Source organism: Chiloscyllium punctatum, chromosome 6 (assembly GCF_047496795.1).
Source record: "Chiloscyllium punctatum isolate Juve2018m chromosome 6, sChiPun1.3, whole genome shotgun sequence".
Lineage (NCBI taxonomy): Eukaryota > Metazoa > Chordata > Chondrichthyes > Orectolobiformes > Hemiscylliidae > Chiloscyllium > Chiloscyllium punctatum.
The window spans coordinates 52,739,691-52,759,158 of NC_092744.1; the positions used below are offsets into that span (position 1 = coordinate 52,739,691).

The 19,468-nt window shown below is 39.6% G+C and overlaps 1 protein-coding gene across 1 annotated transcript in view; it reads left to right on the forward strand.

Moving 5' to 3' along the window:
- Positions 1-12,852, forward strand: part of LOC140478967 (transient receptor potential cation channel subfamily V member 6-like) — a 48,330-nt gene extending 35,478 nt beyond the window's left edge. Inside the window, exons 10-15 of the mRNA XM_072572674.1 lie at positions 2,399-2,475; positions 6,588-6,753; positions 8,162-8,228; positions 8,733-9,001; positions 12,492-12,601; positions 12,696-12,852. Of these exons, the coding sequence (XP_072428775.1) occupies positions 2,399-2,475; positions 6,588-6,753; positions 8,162-8,228; positions 8,733-9,001; positions 12,492-12,601; positions 12,696-12,852 (846 nt within the window). The remainder of the gene's footprint in view (positions 1-2,398; positions 2,476-6,587; positions 6,754-8,161; positions 8,229-8,732; positions 9,002-12,491; positions 12,602-12,695) is intronic.
- Positions 12,853-19,468: the final 6,616 nt, after the last annotated feature.

A 19,468-nucleotide genomic window follows, 5' to 3' on the forward strand; every position in this document is an offset into this window, starting at 1 on the left:
CTCGCACAACTAAGTTAAACTTTCCTCCTTTATGAGGTTGCCCCTCAGATTCCGCTCTCGTGAAAACATGTTTATCCAACCTCTCCTTATAACTTATACACTCCAATCCAGACAACATCCTGGTAAATTTCATTTGCACCCTCCACCTCCTTCCTATAGTATGGTGACCAGAAATGCACACAATATTTCAAATGTGGTCCAAGTCAAGTTTTATGTAGCTGCAATATGACTTGCCAACTTTTATACTCAGTGCCCCGATCAATGGAGGCAGGCATGCTGTATGTCTTCTTTACCACCTTATTGACTTGTGTTGCCACTTCCAGGGAGTTATGGACCTGTATCCCAAGACCTCTCTGTATATTAGAAACAAAAAAAGATAAAAAGGAAGCATATGTAAAGTTTAGGAAACTGAAAATGAGAAATATAAAGCTTTCAAGAAAGAATTTTAACAAGGAATTAAGAGGGCTAAAGGAGACCATGAAAAGTCCTGGGCAAGTAGGATTAAAGAAAATCACAAGGCATTTTGTACAGATATTAGGAACAAGAGGACAACTACAGAAAGAGTAGGTCCACTAAAGGATAAAGAAGGGGATTGTGTGGAGCCAGAGGAACTGGATGAGGTCCATAATGAATACTTCAAATCAGTATTCACTAAGGAGAAGGATATGGATGAGGGAACATGAGGGAAGGTAATGTTGATATCCTAGGACATGTCAGTGTTAAGAAGGAGGTGGTGCTGGGTGTCTTGAAAAATGTTAAAGTCAATAAGTCCCCAAAGTCTGATGGGATCAATCCCAGTACACTGAGGGAGGCAAGGAGAAGATTTCTGGGACCGTGACAGAAATCTTTGTATTCCCTCCAAAACCAGAAGACTGGAGAATAGCCAATGTTGTTCCTTGTTTAAGAAAGACAATAGGGATATCCTAGGAAATTATAGGCCAGTGAGCCTTACATCAGTGGTATGGAAATTATTGGAGAAGACTTTTAGGGACAGGATTTACTCACATGTGGAAACAAAATAGACTTATTTGGGATATTCAGTTTGGCTCTGTGTTGGAGCAAGTCTTGTCTCACAAATTTGATTGAATTTTTTTGAGGAAGTGAAAAGATGATTGATGTGGAAAGAGGAGTAAATGTTGTCTATGTAGACTTTACAAGGTCCTTCTGGTAAGCTGATTCGGAAGATTAAGTCACATGGGATCCATGATGTGTTGGTTAGTTGGATCTAAAATTGGCTTGCTCATAGAAGACAGGGTAGTTGTGGAGGGGTATTTTTCTGACTGGAGGTGAGTGACCACAAGTTTCCACATGGATTAGTGCTGGGACCTTCTATGGTTGTAGTGCATGTAAATGATTCAGATGAAAATGTGGGTGGTCTGATTAGCAGGTTTAGAGACAACACAAAAATTGGTCGTGTTGTGAATATGAGGAAGGCTGTCAAAGGATATAGTTGGATATAGATCAGTTGGAAAGTTGGGCAGAGAAACGGCAGATGGAGTTTAATCCAGACAAGTGAGGTGACACATTTTGGGAGGTCAAATGTTAGTATTTAAAGGTATACGCCTGGTTTGCAAAAAATATATACATTTCTTCTGGACAAGAGAACCCAACAGAATAACTGAGAGAGCCATAGCTAACAAGAAAAGTTAAAGGCAGTGTTGTTGAAAAGACTTTTGCTAAATTCTCAGACAACAGGTTAATAGCATAAAGAAGAGGAACATCATCATTTATAGGAGAGTTAATCTTTGGAGTTCCGCATCCCAGAGGGCTGTAGAAACTCAGTCATTAAGTAAATTCAAGAGATATAGATAACTTTCTATTTCTTTATAAAATTAAAGTAGCATGGGAATAGCACAGGAAACAATGGATTGAAGTCGCTGATTTGGAGTAGTAATCTCCAGGTGCTAAATGGAGATTACTTCTGCTTCCATGGCCCTATGTATCTGTGAGAAGTAAAACACAAGTGATGTTTCTACAGCTTGATAGAATCAGATTTGTAAAATCTAAACAAGTTAGATGATGTAAATGGTAAGGAAAAGTCACCATAAGGCTGTTCTCTCATTTTAGAGAGAGAGAGATAGCTAACTGGGGATGGTTTAACCTGAGGGTCCCATGCCTCAGACAAGGGGTAAGACAGAGTGGAAGCCCTTCACAGTAACTGCAGCCAGTGTGGGAATTCAACCTGCACTGTTGCAACAGTACAACACAAACCAGTCACCCAAGATAATAGACCTGCCCAGAGCTGATCAAGAATACATGTCAATAAGAATTAGCAAGACAAATTAAAGTAATATGATTACAAGCTGAAATACCCATGAGGTAGATTCATTTCCCACAAGAACTATTCTTTTTCTATTCAATTGTCTATGATGGACTCAATATTCATTTTCCTTTCCAGATTCCTTATTTGTACAGGATTGGTCCAAGAAATTATTTAGGAAATACATCTATTGGAGGGCCATTCCCATTGCTGTTGTAAGTATAGTTTTGTTCTTTTACCTTTTTGTTTTCTTAATGAATCTAGACAGCATATTGGAATTTAATTAGAGAATGTGATTGCTACTAAAGGTTAATAATCACAACAAAACTGATCAGATTAGATGATGATGTATTATTCCACACTATATTTACAATTTAGATAAAGTTCTCAATGATGCAAGGGGTACGAATATGCAAAAAAGAAACAAGAGTAGGCCATTCGGTCCTTCGAGCCTGCTCTGCTATTCAACAGATTTTATCTGTTTACTATTGCTAACCAAGTTATAGATATATAATGTGACAATCTGCTTGATTCGTATGCTAGCATTTATCATTCATTTAGCCATGACACAAAGCCACTGCCTTACTGAGACCTCACACTAGTTGCATCTTTCGAATTATTTGGTGAAACTTCCTGTACTTGAAGAATGGTTGCATTAAGGCTTTAAAGTCATGTCAAGCATAATGTAGCCGTTAGGCACCCTGGCAACCATGCCCCAGCTTTTTCCCCTTACCCTTGTACATGATTTCTATCCAAATAATCAGTCAATACTCTTGTGAATGCCTCAATTGAACCTACATTCATCACGCTTCCAAACAATGTTATGGTTATGTTATGTAGCCTCTAAATTTCCTTTGAGCCTGGCAGAGTTGTGCAGCAGCAGGAGTATAGACTGTATAACCAGAGCTATGGATACGCCATTTGCACAGATGGGAGACTTCACCACCTTTCAAATAGATGCAGACTTCCAGGAGCAGAGGGCAACAGATTTCACCATAGAGACATAGAGATGTTCAGCATGGAAATAGACCCTTCGGTCCAACCTGTCCATGCCGACCAGATATTCCAACCCAATCTAGTCCTACCTGCCAGGACCCGGCCCATATCCCTCCAAACCCTTCCTATTCATTTACCCATCCAAATGCCTCTTAAATGTTGCAATTGTACCAGCCTCCACCACTTCCTCTGGCAGCTTATTCCATACTTGTACCATCCTCTGTGTGAAAACATTGCCCCTTAGGTCTCTTTTATATCTTTCCCCTCTCACCCTAAACCTATGCCCTCTCGTTCTGGACTCCCCAACCCCAGGGAAAAGACTTTGTCTATTCACCCTATCCATGCCCCTCATAATTTTGTAAACCTCTATAAGGTCACCCCTCAGCCACCAACGCTCCAGGGAAAACAGCCCCAATCTGTTCAGCCTCTCCCTATAGCTCAAATCCTCCAACCCTGGCAACATCCTTGTAAATCTTTTTTGAATCCTTTCAAGTTTCACAACATCTTTCTGATAGGGAGGAGACCAGAATTGCACGCAATATTCTAACAGTGGCCTAACCAATGTCCTGTATAGCCGCAACATGACCTCCCAACTCCTGTACTCAATACTCTGACCAATAAAGACAAATTCCCTCTGATGCAAGCAGTAATCAATTGCACACATCTGACCATTCAGATACTCCTTACAGCTGGAGAGATTAATAAATCAGAAAGCATTCCATTCTATCAACATTCAGCTCATGTGTGACAATATGACAATATTCCACTATGTGTGCACTCGAATCACCAGCAGTTAGCATGTTGCAATTAGTCTGCAAGAGTTGTACCCACTTCAGTTATTCCATTCCATTGCCCAGGTACATGCTGGCTATGTAGTGATAATGTTTATCATTTAAGGGGATGGCTCCTCACCTCTGATAGCCCCTACTGACCCAATAGCTTTATAATGTGAGCTACTTTCAGATGTGGGTCATCACTGAACAGGGAATTGGGATATTGAAGATACACTTTTAGTGCAGTACTCTGGATTGCCCTGTAATATTCAGAAGCTGGATTCTCCAGAACAGTTGGCTGTCGGGGACATCCTGTATAGTATATTACAGGGATGAGATGGGACGTACCTACATGAGGCAGGCAAGGAAGGGTTATGGAGGATGGAGGAAGACAAAGAGGAAGAAGAGGGAGCCAAAATAAAGGGTGAGAATCAGAAACAGATGCTGAAGGACTGGCTGATGGCATGCCCAAGTGCCACATCCAAACACATGCCATTATCACCAGAGGGCTCCTAATAAAGTGGTGATTCAACTGACAGAGCACAAAAAGTTCACGCTGCAACAAATGCATGGTCATGAACAAAGTCTAAGCCTTCAGTTAGAGTGCAAGCATACCACCATTCTTCATGTTCTTGCCATTAGGAAGAGATGGACTCTTGTCTACTGCTTCAATTGGCAAAAACATGATTTAGCTTCTGAAGACATACTATCAACTATTAGAGGTGATAATGCATACATTTATCGTATTTCTGAAAAATCACAGTTGCAGGGAATGTCAACTGTTCACAATGACAGGACCCAATTGTAAATGCATACACTTCTTCAAAATGTTCCCCTCATTGCCTCAGTGAAAGAGCAAATTATTTACTTCTCTTGCTGTACAAATCATGTGAGGAAAATGGTAACTGGACTTAGTCTGCAGGGTCCTGTCAATGGTTATGTTCCCTCCATCTCTGCGGGGCTAACAATGGCCACTGCAACCTATACCAAAGATGCAGCTCTGAAAGAAGGGCCACTGAAGCCATGGAAGTTGAGGAATTTGAATGCTACTCAAATATCTTGTCATCCTTGTCAACAGCAAGCACTGGGTATGTTTTCAGGCAGCCTAGAGGAATCAGTTACTAGGGAGCAGCTACCAACCCCTGTAGCTATTGTGCCACCATTGCAAGAGTCTTGGCTTGAGATGTTGCTCTTTGTGTACTTTTGTTATGAGCAGATTGGTCCAGGTTGCTGAGTGTGACTTGTACAGAATCTCACACTGTTCATGCATGCATTCCTGGTGTTGCCATATGTGGCTTTCCAATCAGCTTAACCAATCACTCCAGGCAAGAACTCATATACTTGAGCTAGAACCCAGGGACACAATGTCAAATAAGGAGAAGACAGAGATGAGGAAGAATTTCTTCACTCATATGGTGGTGAATCTTTTGAATTCTCTACCCAAAGGACTGTGAAAGTTTAGTCATTATGTATAATCGACAGAATCAAATCAGTCTCTAGATAATAATGGCACCAAGTGACATGGGGATAGCATGGGAAACTGGCACTGAGATCAACAATTACAAATGGCCTACTCCTACTCCTGTGACCAAGCATTCCGTTAGACCAAGAGGTGCATGGAAGCAAGGAATAGTGGGAAGTGCCAGGTAGCTTGGTATGTCAGGACAATTCGTACATTTGTTTTGCACCTTCACAGAGTGCCTGGGATTTAGAGATCTTATGACTGAATGCCACATGTAGAGAACAAACCCTACCCTACAGCAATGGTCACAACTGCTAAAGACACTTGTGTACAAGTACCTGCACTGGGTCAGTATGGTGTGCGGTAGTCTCCTGAAAAACAGAATCAGACAGCAAGAAATTTGCAGTTTATGTCAAATTAATTCACACTGGATTGACTTTACCACAGTTAAAAATCAACTGGCCATCACATACAAATCACAGAAAAGTTCACTGTTCATATGAAAAGGGTCAGAGTTGACTTCACGGTGCTGGGTCCACTGGTTTTCATTAGTCCCACCTTCGAATGGTTGCATCAGAGGTGGTAGGCTTTCACATACAGAGCTTTCCCAGTTTCAGTATCTCAGCCCACTTCTGGCTGCTTCAGAGTCTGTTGTCAGTACCTTCAGAGCTGGCAGCACCATCTCCATCATAAACTCACATTCTTAGCAGAAATAAAATTGGGTGAGTGGGTACTCTGAAATAGCGATGGAATTGTGAATTGGGTAAAATAATGCCTCCCATGCCCATCCTGATGACAACATTTCAGCTGTAGTTTTGGATCTTGGAGATCTTCAGCTTCGAAACTATGTTTAAATAAAAAAGACCAGCTTCTCTTATGGAATTCTGTGAGGATAGTACTTTATTTTTCCAATGTGAGTCACCACAGCAAAGAATAGCCCTTATTTTTGCCAGATGCAGACAGTCAGACTTAAATATTACATTTATTGACAGTAAGTGGTGCAAAACCATTGTATGTATAATTATATAAAACTATTAAACTACTCTCTTGCAGTCAGGTTCAAATTTTATAAATCATGAGTTTCCCATTTTTCCAGGGTTTGTTACTCACTCTTGATTGCTGTGGCAGTTATCATGAGAATCCTCGGTAATGTTGAAGAAGCAGTTCCAATTTCTTTGGCTCTGATCATTGGTTGGTGCAACACCATCTATTTTGCAAGAGGTTTTAAAATGCTTGGACAGTTTTCCATTATGATCCAAAAGGTGGGAAAGCCATTTAAAATTATTTATCCAGGATGGAAACATTTTAGCACATGTTGAACACATTTATATTGTCCCTGGTTACCAAAAAGTTGTATTGTCATAAAAGCAAATTACTGCGGATGCTGGAATCTGAAACCAAAAGAGAAAATGCTGGAAAATCTCAGCAGGTCGGGCAGCATCTGTAAGGAGAGCAAAGAGCTGACATTTTGAGTCTAACTGACCCTTTGCCAAAGCTTGTCAAAGCTTGTATTTTCATTGTTTCCACTGATGGGTTTCCCTGAATATCTCACTCCCATCTCATTTTCAATTCGATCTCTCCCCCACCAGAGATATTGTGATCAAACTCGAATATCTTGCTATGATCCTAGTGAGTTCTGGCATTATTTTTTGCTTTCTCAATTACCACTGACAGTAAATGTAATTTCCAAAAATTTTAAATAACAACAACTTGCAATTATATACCATCTTCAGTACAGAAAACAATGCCTCAGAGTAGACCAATAAATACAGCTATAATGAGTGAGTGATAGTTATCTAAGTTAGGATGTAGTTTTAGATGAACTGAGGTCTCTGGAGCATGGAAAATGGGAGATTAGACAAGGGTGTGTTGGAACAGTTGAACTGGAAGTGACAAAGGTGTGGATGAAAATTTCAGCAGCATGGCAAAGCCATGGCAAAGCCACAAACTGGCAAATGTTTCAGAGGAGTAAATGAGTAAACTTTGAGATGATCAGGAATTAGGCTGAAAGTTGAACTCAGGATTAAATAGAATATTGAGAGTGTGAACAATGTCTTCAACTTGAGACCATGGCCAGAAGGGGAATGGAAGTAATAGCATGTGAACAGAGTTTGTGGTGGTGGCTTTAATGTTCTCGGTTTTTAAACAGAGGCCATCTGTTCCAGACAGAAGTGGACATCAGAAAATCAGAGGAACAAAGAAGCAGTGAAGTAATTAATATAAAGAATGGAGGTGCAGAGCTAGGTGCCATATGTGTGAAATCTGACACAAAGGTTTTTGGATAATGTCATCAGAGCAACTATAGCTAAGGAATAGGATATGAGCCAAGCATTCATGTTACTAGATTTGTTAGCAGAGTTTCAATTGTGGAAAACACTCTCAATATCTTTGTGGAGCTGACTAATCAGTTGGTGAAAATATTTATGGCTTTTATGTGGAGTGTGTAGAGTGAGAGATAGCAAGAAGAGAAAGGAATAAAGTATAACAAAACCCTGGACAACATTTCATTTACCTTGAAAAATTGAAGTAAAAAGTCAACTAAGTTGCAATGTACATCTTTTTCAAAATTCTGTTTCGGGTTTTCATTACTTAGTCACGATTTAAAAATAAACAGCGCTTAAACTGACATGACTTCCTAAATATGACATGTGGATTTTTATTTCCTTACAGATAATTTTTGGTGATTTTATGCAATGGTGCTGCCTGGTACTCATTTGCATCACTGGATTTACATCTGGTATGTGCTTCATTTTAATAAAATAACATTAGGGTGTAAAAATAAATAAAACAGGAAGCTTTAAACTGAACATCTGTGTGATGTAAGTAAAAGAGGTCTCTTACCCCCATATCAATCTTCTGTAGCATGATTTCAATCAAAATGGGCCTAGGGAATAAAGAATGACTATGATATATCAGTGTGGAATGATTGAATTCCTGGGTATGAAATTAGTTAACAGAATTGGAAAAGGTTGTTGCGCAATCATATTCTCTATAATGAAAAACATTACGAATACTTTCTAGTTCCATTGGATGCTATAATATGAAGTTGGTTATATTCCATTGTCAATGAACACATTTACAACATAATAGGCCTCAACTTGATCACAACTTTATGTATAATTTTTCCCTTTTCTTTCATCCAACAGAACATTTTAAAATTTATTACGCTGCAGTATTCATTGTTGACACTTCAATTGAAAACAAATCTGACATAATGATGTTTTTTGTCTTTATCCTCCAGCTTTCTATGTCATGTTTCAGACTCTCGATTTGAGAAATTATCCATATTTCCGGGATTTTCCAATGACAATGTACACCACTGTTGAGCTAATGATGGGCTTAATTGATCTTCCCGTTCCATATGATAAGCCAACTCCCAGTATCCTATATGTTGCATATGTTCTATACATGATTTTTGTGTATCTTCTGCTGTTAAATTTGTTGATCGCAATGATGGATGACACATATTGGAGAATTGCATATGAAAGAGAGGAACTTTGGAAAGTGCAGGTAAGCCATGTTTCATGAATCCAGTTCATGAAGTTTATGATAAGCAGCTGTGTGGGAAGTAATCAAATTCATTGGCCTATTTCTAATAATACAGAGATGGGTGTAAAGAGTAGTATTGGAATCAGTTGTCTACAGGGACTAATTGATGAATTCTCCAAGTTAAATATCAGTACCATGATGTTTAATTCACCCGAGAAATCATACATTGTCATGAAACAATTTTGATAAAATTTCAATCAGTATGATGAACGTCCTGTCAGAACTTAAAAGAAGTTTTTTTTAGTCTTCTCCCATGAGAGAATTTCTTATCTGCAATTAACGCCTATTGAAATTGCTAAGTTCAATGCCTGATTTACCATTATCCAGCTACAGAGATGAGATAGGTTGCCATATTGAAGAGAAAATAAGTGTATCTGGAATAGTCCAGTTTGGTATAATTATATTATAATTTAAAAAATATTATTTATATATTTTGAAAAAGCACATTTGTTCTCCATGCCTAAATATTTGTAATTAACCTGTTCAGAAATGTTATGCCCCACCTCTGGAGCAAGAGGGACTTGATCTCTGGCCTCTTCGGTAGGGACACTACCACTGGACTGTAAAAGCCCTGAGTATCAATTTAATTCTTATCCAGCTAAATAAATAATTTTGTGCAGCGCTCATTTATAAAATGGCCATAATTACTTGGTGAATAGTGCTGAGCTAACAGACAAAATTGTGGCATATTCTTAATCAATTCTCTTCCAATGCACTCTAAGTTTCAGTGCTAATTTGCAGCAATCAGGAACTGGTGTGTTTAATTATTAATGTATACCAATATAGATGATCACAGGCAGAATGGAAACAGGAGGTTCTACAACTGGATTTAGCATATGGTTCCACGGCCTGGTAAATCATCTAATTTGCCACCATTCAACCATTGTTATGTCTGTCTGCATATGAAGTATGGACCCCACTCATACTTGTTAGGATGAAAAATCAGCTGAGTTACTTAATCGTGTTTGTGAAGGGAAACTGGCTAAAATCCTGTTTTCACCATTTTAGGCAATAATGTTCACTGGATACATGTTATTATTGTTTACAAGCCGTACTGCTATTCTAAGAATGCAGAAAACTTTAACCAAATTGGTTCAATTTATGATATATGGGTGTGTTCCTGTTTTCTTTAACCTCTCTGTAGATATATATTGGTATAGCTTTTATAGCCAGCAGGAAATGAAAGACACAAGCTCTTCATCGCATTTGCACTTATCCTCAGACTTTGGCAGCACTGGGACTTGCAGTTGTGCAAAAGGCAGAACCATTACGATGCCTTCCACTGAGAAGTCAGAACCCAAATAAGCAATTATTTCCTTCCTTAATAAATCAGATTGAAGAATCCTTATTAAGGCATGCTGGAATGAAATTTAACCTTGAAACCTATGGTTAGGATCAGATGAGGTGTTGAAATTCTAAAAGTCCCAAATCTTACCATAATCTGCCTTGAATCAGTCAGGTTCCAGTTTGAACTGGGGCAGGATAATGAGTGGGCGACCAATTCCCTGGAGGCAGGTTAGCTTTTTAAAGATGTAACGGAGACTTGTAGTCTCTGACTGAGCTATTTTATAGCTTCAACCCTAGCTGCTCAGGTTTCTCTGCCTTCAAAGGAAACAAAACAGTAGCTGAAGGGAATTGAATGCAAATTCATAAAGAAGTTGAGCTCCCTTACTTCTTTTTGTGTGGCTAAAACGAGACAGAAAATTTTCCCTCAGCGCTATACAAAATTACCCTCCTCCCATACAGATATTCACTCTTCCTCCTGGTAGGAGTTGCCAACTATTTACCTGATTCTACAGCCTGAATTCTCCTTCCTTGACTGGAACCAATTTGTCATTCAAGCCGACTTCTTGATGAGGATCCTACAAGTAAAACAAAAACATGCTATGGAATCAGAAGCCCAAAATTGCAGGTTGACCAAACCCCTGCATGCCCTCCCAGCTTCCCAAATCCCAGTCAAAATCAAAGTTAAAAAGTCTAAATCAGAAAGTGGAAGTTAGAATATTGAATACAACATAATCTCTTCTCCAGGAAGTGAATTAGAGGTGAAGAAAGAAATAAAGCAAACAAAAAGAGCAAATAATTATTTAAACACTTAACTTTTAAAAAATCATTTTTACCTTGAACAACAAACAAATCAGAAATAATGAGTTTTGATACTTCTGAAAATTTAACTTTCAATATCAAAGAAGTTGTTTGGCAGATATTAAGATTTAGTGAACATAGAACAGTACAGCACAATATGGGCCCTTTGACCCTTGATATTGTGTCAGCCTTTTATCCTAGTCTAAGATCAGATTAACCTACACACCCTTCGTTGTATTATCTTCCATGTGCCTATCCAAGAGTCGCTTAAATATCCCTAAAGTATTGGACTCTATTACCACTGCTGACAGTGTGTTCCACGCACCCACTACTCTGCGGAGAGAACCAACCTCTGACATCTCCCCTAAACCTTCCTCCAATTACCTTAAAATTATGCCCTCTCATGATAGACACTTCCACCAGGAAAAAGGTCTCTGGCTATCCACTCTATCTATGCCTCTCAGCATCTTGTAAACTTCTATCAAGTCAGCTCTCGTCCTTCATCACTCCAGTGAGAAGAGCCCTAGTTCCCTCAACCTTCCTGCATAACACATGTCCTCCAGTCCAGGCAGCAACCTGGTAAATCACATCTGCATCCTCTCTAAAGCTTCCACATGTTTCCTATAATGAGACGGCCATAACTGAACACAACATTTCAAGTGTGGTCTAACCAGGGCTCTATATAGCTGCAGCATAATCTCGTGGTTCTTAAACTCAATTCCACCTGCTAATAGAAGCCAATACACCATATGCCTTCTTGACAACCCTAACAACTTGGGTCGCAACTTTGAGGGATTTATGGACGTGGACCCCAAGATCCCTCTGTTCCTCCACACTGCCAAGAATGTTACTTTTAACCCTGCATTCTGCATTCAAATTCGACCTTCCAAAGTGAATGTGTTAAAAAGTTACTTACAACGGAATGCAACAGCTCTAATGTTATCTGGTACATTTGCTAGCTTCAACTGAGTAAATACTACAGCTTTAAATATATTTTTTAACTCATTATCTTTCAACAAAATGCTGTTGTAATGAAACTCTTATCTGAGTAGGATAATTCAGCTATAAACCTCATGAATCCACTGTTTAGTTGACATGTCTGGATGGCAGCAGTTGCTGTGCAAATTCCATTTGACAACAGTGAATTTTGATAGGTTCAGTTATTTCTGTTATGAAGGTAGCATCCTACTACCTTTAAAATGATTGACTACTGAGGAAAGATGTGTGTGTGGGTGTGGATATGAGAAGGAGGACCAAAGTTTGTGACCACGTTCTCTAGTTTAAGATTTGCTTTTTATTAGAACTTAAAATGATAATAGTAGCAGCCCATGAATTAGAAATTAAATTGCCAAGTCATCTTTTTCAGATTGCAGCCACCATACTGCTTCTAGAGCGACGAGTGCCAGTATTTCTGAAAATCCGCTCAGGAGTTCCAGGAAGGTCTCTGGGCTTTGATGATGACAAGTGGTATATTGGGTAATCCGAAGATGACACTTCAGGACTTTAATTATTCATGTTTCACTTCAAATACAAATTTCACTTATTTATATTAACTTCTATTTTATTACAGGGTTGAAGAAATTCTGACTGAGACAGTAGGAACAAAAGTGCAAGTTCCAGCACTGAACGCACAGAAGTACTCACACCATCTAGGTTGGGATGCAATTCGAAAAAATCTTGCAAAAATCATAAGCATGAGAGAGTCTTCCGAGTCTACCTCTTTTTAAGGAACACTTTCTTCATAATGATCACCATTCATAAATCCAAAATATATTTTTCTCTGTTTTGTAATTTCTATTGTGCAATACTATTCAAATGATAATATACAAAAATCACACTTTATTGTGTGTGGTTAGACTAGTACTTGACATGCTAATTTTAAATTCTTCTTTCAGTCACTTAACAGAGTTGATTTGCTTTAAATACCTTTGTTAAAATAAGCGAAAGGGGACTTTGATTCAAACATTGGATTAGTGGTGCTGGAAGCTAAACCATTCATAAAATCATCCAATAAAAAGTAGATTTCAGATTATAGCCTGCTCATTGCTTTTTCTTATATCAGGTTTAATACATTGTAATGAATTATTTGGGAATGTTCTACATTCCACTGAGTAGTTGAAGTTTTATTTCAAAACAATAACCATTTAAACAATCAGAAATTATTCTTGAACACAAATGACAACATTTCAGTAAAGATGTACCTAATCTCCCATCCTAACTTTAGTGGAACCCCTGAGAAACACAAAGACTTCATTTGAATCTGGACAAATCTTCTAAAAGGAGGGAAAGGGATCTGTTAATACAAAAGCGTGGAGGATACAACACAGAAGGTACATTTGGAATCACACAGATGAGGGTAGTGGAGGGATGCTATTCGGGCCAGAAGTCTACTTTTTGACGTTAGCCTACTGTTCAAAATTAGATTCAAAGTATAGATGCAATTGCTGCTACAAACAGAAGTTCAGCTCACAGTGAGCTTGAAATAAGCTCACATCTAAGTAGGATTTCTTTCCCCCAGTTTAAAGCTTGTGAGGAGTTATGAAGATCCATGTGTCATTGCACTAATTTGTAGCCTTGCTGTAGTCCATTTAAGTAATTATTTGTTTTTGCTTAGAGTTTCAGTAAAAATGAATATTTGACTTGTATATAGAGAATTTCCTTATATTTGTCCTGCACATTGTTAGTGATAGTTGAACAACCGGAAGATCAAATTGCCTCTAAGTTCTCAAAAGTAAATGTAAAATCAAAATTAGCTACCTACTCTAATCAAGACAAACCCACTCAGGGCTATTTTTGACTTTGTGTGACAGTGTAAAGTGGGTGCAAGTATAAAATGCGATGGCAGTATAAAGTGAGGGTAGCAAGTGGCAGCCATTAAAACAGCAGAGATGAGAAATGGCTGAGAATCTAACTGTTTTACACTTGGGAGGAGCCTGACAATTTGGTATCTCCCAGTTTAGATTTAGCCTAGTTTCTTTTTAATATATATATCTGGACAATATTCCACATTGTCAAAGGGATGCCTATGCTGTAGCTCCATGGTTTGCCTCATTCAAATAAACTGTGGTAATTACTGCATCTGCTTCTAAAATCAACAGTTGTGTAATCTTTTACTGTTAAGAGTAAAACATTTGTTTTTGCTGTATTTTATAAAGATTAATGTTATAAAGTAAGAGATGTTTGTTTAGGCAAAAAATGTGCAGTTAAATTTGGTATTCTTAAAATTTGGGGATCAGTATACTTATATCATGGAATAAAGTTTAACATTAAATAATCTTACAAATTGATCTGTTTTTAATTTAAATCCTTCAACTCTAAACTTCCTTTAAATGGATACTATTTGGTAGCATATTACTCTGTCAAATATATTTTCTAGAAATTTCAAATACTGAATGTATTTATGATGGGTGACCTCAAAGTGAAAAGTAGAGTCATGGAGATGTATAGCATGGAAACAGACTCTTCAGTCCAACTTGTCCATGCCAACCAGATATCCCAACCCAATCTAGTCCCACCTGCCAGCACCCAGCCATATCCCTCCAAAGCCTTCCTATTCGTATACTCATCCAGATGCCTTTTAAATGTTGCAATTATACTAGCCTCCACCACTTCCTTTGGCATCTCATTCCACACACGTACCACCCTCTGCGTGAAAAAGTTGCCTTTTAGGTCTCTTTTATATTTTTCCCCTCTCACCCTAAACCTATGTCCTCTATGACTCCCCGACCCCAGGGAAAAGACTTTGTCTATTTATCTTGTCCATGCCCCTCATGATTTTATAAACTTCTATGAGGTCACCCCTCAACCTCCGATGCTCAGGGAAAACAGCCTTAGCCTATTCAACCTCTCCCTATACCTCAAATCCATGCAATCTTCAAGATGTTGGAATATTTTCCATTTTGAGAACTTTGCATTGTTGTAAAGGTTCACAGGCCAATCACATCACAGTTTGGTGCAAAGTCACATTTCTTTTATTTTTCCTTGTTTGGTAACCCAAGAAGAATATATCTTATTACACTTTATCAATCAAAAATCAGTTTTGATTTTCTGGAGGAACTATCTGTGGTTTCTCTGCGAATGATATCAAATTAAATGGCAATTAATATCAAATCAGGTGGTGATAAATATCCACTAGAAGTAGGATTGAGATGAACCAAATTTCTTTTATGTGAAATTTCTACAGTTAACAGATGTGTTTTTATCTTATCATTTCAGCCAGATTAGAAAACAGAGATAAAGAGACAGTCTATTAACTTCATTTAATCCATTACAATGTTGGTTTCTTCCTTTTTTGAAGAACATGAAATAAAGCTGGGTGAGCTATGAGGAGGATACAGGATGGTTCAGTGTGATTTGGTCAGGTTGTATGTGGGAAAATGCATAGCAGCTAAAGAATAATGTAGATAAATATGGGACACCTGGGATAGTAGGACTGTTGCCTTTGAGATCGTAAACTGTTCTGCCTTTCGCCTCCCAAGTCCTTCTAATATCACCAGACTGGGTGTCATTTAATGCAGTCTTCAACATTAATCCTTTCAGAACTATTATTTTATGCAACATCTCCTCCCAGGTTTTACTCCCACGATTAATATTTCTACATTCATGTCTGTAAATACACTTACCACTAGCACATCGCCCCCTCAAGTATCTGAAAAATCACATATTCAGGTCATCTGGAGTTTTCACAATTTTTTCAGAATGTGCTCTGTTTGGCTTGAGGACCATGGGATTTGTTTTTGAATACTTGCAGTCTGTAAGTCATTGCAGTCAAGATGTTCCCAATTGAGTTTAATGATCCCAATCAGTTATTGATGGATGACTGATTTGCAATGAGAAAAGGTTCCTGCATTTCTTTTGTACAAATCTCATAACAACTGTATCAACAATATATGATTGCTGCTAGTCTACTGACTTCAAATGACCATATCTATCCTGTTAAAGTTCCATAATCCAGATCTATTACCCTGGCTCAAGTATATCAACCATTGTACATAGAAATGTCTATTATAGTGGATAGCTTGCTGTTCACTGTATTGCTTATTGGAGGGTTTTCTTGTGTTTTTGTGGCTAAATCTGTGGTTACCCTTCTGAAGATAAATGGAGGTTTCTCATTATTTTTCAAGAGAAAAATAGATGATTTCCCACCTCCTATGGCCTAATGAATAATTCCCATCCCTTTCTCTCACATTACCAAATAAATCTTTCTGCCTGCGGCATTAAAGGTGAATCCCATTTGCTTAACACCTTCCCTTGGACAACTCATTGTCCATGGTACTTCTAATTACATGCATTGTTTTACAATTTTAATAAAAATGTGGAGGTGCTGGTGATGGACTGGGGAGGACAAAGTTAAAAATCACACAACACCAGGTTATAGTCCAACAGGTTTAGTTGAAAGCACACTAGCTTTCGGAGCGTCGCTCCTTCATCAGGTGATAGTGAACTCCACTATCACCTGATGAAGGAGCGATGCTCCGAAAGCTAGTGTGCTTTCAATTAAACCTGTTGGACTATAACCTGGTAAAAACAATGACTGCAGATTCTGGAAACCAGATTCTGGATTGCTGGTGCTGGAAGAGCACAGCAGTTCAGGCAGCATCCAAGGAGCTTCGAAATTGACGTTTCGGGCAAAAGCCCTTCATCAGGAATAAAGGCAATGAGCCTGAAGCGTGGAGAGATAAGCTAGAGGAGGGTGGGGATGGGGAGAAAGTAGCATAGAGTACAATGGGTGAGTGGGGGAGGGGATGAAGGTGATAGGTTTATAACCTAGCATTGTGTGATTTTTAATTTTGTATACCCCAGTCCAACACCGGCATCTCCAAATCATGGCTCCTTTATCAGGTGATTGTGGGGCAGGATCATTAGACAAAGAATTTATAGCAAAAGATTACAGTGTCATGCAACTGAAATTATATATTGAACAAACCTCGATTGCTGTTAAGTCTTTCATCTTTTAGAATGGGATGCAGGTTTCGGTTCATTAATATGTAAATCCCAGAACTTCTTTCAAGTCACATTCTCAAGATAACTTAAGGCTTTAGATTAAAAAAAAGTGACAACTCATGGTTAGCACTGCTGCCTCACAGCGCCAGAGACCCGGGTTCGATTCCCGCCTCGGGCGACTGTCTGTGTGGAATCGCACCTTCTCCCCATGTCTGCATGGATTTCCTCCGAGTGCTCTGGTTTCTTCCCACAATCTAAAGATGTGCAAGTCAGGTGAATTGGCCATGCTAAATTGCCTATAGTGTTAGGTGCATTAGTCAGGGGTAAATGTAGGGTAGGGGAATGGGTCTGGGTGGGTTGATCTTCAGAGAGTTGGTGTGGACTTGTTGGACCAATTGGCCTGTTTCCATACTATAGGGAATCTAATCTAATTTAAAGCTCAGACAATACATTAACGGTGTGAGGTTAGAGTCTGTCTGTATTCCAATCTTGAGTCAGACTGGTTCTGTTTCCAAAATGGAACTCTTAAAATATTACATGGATTGACTGTTTACATTGTGCACTTTTTGAGCAAAATAGAATATATCAGTAAATATACTTCTGCAAATGCAAATTCACCCCATAGAGTTATATGCGTGTGTGTGCATGGATGAGAGAGTGAGTGAGCGTTAGACAGCATGTGTTTGAGTGTTTGCATGCGTGGTAAAGTGTGCTTGTGAGTGTGAGAGGGAGCGTGCGTGGGTGTGAGTGTGGGGAGTATATGTGTCTATGAGAGAGGGTCTGCATGAGTGTGTGAGTATGTAAGAGTATGTGTATGAGCGAGTGTATAGTGTAGTGGGGTTACCGGTAGTACAACATGAACCCAAGGTCCTGGTTGAGGCCATCCTCATGAGAGCTGAACTTGGCTATCAGTGTCTGCTTGGCCACTCTGCGTTGTTGTGGATCCTGAAGTCCACCTTGGAGGACGGCCACCCGAAGATCTGAGGCCGAATGTCCCTGACCGAGTGTTCTCCGACTGGGAAGGAACATCCCTGTCTGGCAATTGTTGCGTGGTGTCTATTCTTCTGTTGCTATAGCCTCTGATTTGTCTCGCCAATGCACCATGCCTCAGGGCATCCTCGTCTGCAGCATATGAGATAGACAACGTTGGCCGAGCCACATGAGTACGTGCCGCGTACATGGTGGGTGGTGTCCCCACGTGTAACAGTGTTACTGGTGTCGACACTCTGACATGTCAGTGGTTGCCCTGACAGAGTTGTACAGTGTTGTGGTCGATGTTGTCCTGAAAGCTGGGCAGTTTGCTGCCTTGCCAAGCAGACAAGGCGACAGATCCACACCATGTACATGCACACCAAGAACAAGAAACTGGAGAAACTTGGCATCACTACTAACAGTAGCCAAGCCTCCCCGGCACCACAGTTGAAAGCGTTATTGCCATGGGGAAATCAATTATCAACTTATCGGACCACTCCCTTCAACTGGAAGAGAGTGAGGTTCTCAGCTGAGGGCTCAATTTCTGCCCCACCACCAAAATGGACCCTACTGGTCTTCTGGCAGGCACAGAGGAATTCATCAAATGAATGAGACTCCTGGGATTCTTCCAGTAAGTAAGCAGTGATCCCAATGAACCAACCGATGAACCGAAACAGACATCAGAGGGTTCCATAATGGAGCAACCAAAGAAGGAGTCGACTTGGACCCCTCTGGAGGGCTGCTATTCTGGGCTTAACATGTATACTCAAGCAATCAGGAAATGTGCAAACGTCAGATTCATCAGCTGCACCCACAAGGTAGAGCAAAACATCACCCGATCACAACATAATGCCATCTGTGTTCTCAAAGCCAATCGCAACATTGTCATCAAACCAGCAGACAAAGGAGGAGCCATCGTCATTCAGAACAGAATGGACTACTGCAAGGAACTGTACCGACAACTGAACAACCAGGAACACTACAGACAACTACTAGCTGATCCAACCAAAGAGCATACCCGTGAACTAAACACATTGATCAGGACTTTGGATCCAGTCCTTCAGAGTTCCCTACGCAGCCTCATCCCACCTACTTCTCACATACGGGACTTCTACTGCCTTCTGAAAATACACTCAGCCAACACACCTGGACGTCCTACCATATCAGGCAATGGACCCTGTTTGAGAACTTCTCTGGCTATGTTGAGGGCATCTTGAAACCCATTGTACAGGGGAATCCCCAGCTTCTGTTGCAACACCACAGATTTCTTCCAGAAACTCAGCACCCAATAGACTAGTTGAACCAGGGACATTCCTTGTCACAAGGGATGCGTTGGCACTCTATACCAGCATCCCCCATGATGATGGCATTGCTGCAACAGCCTCAGTACTCAACACCAACAACTGCCAATTTCTGAGCACCATCTTG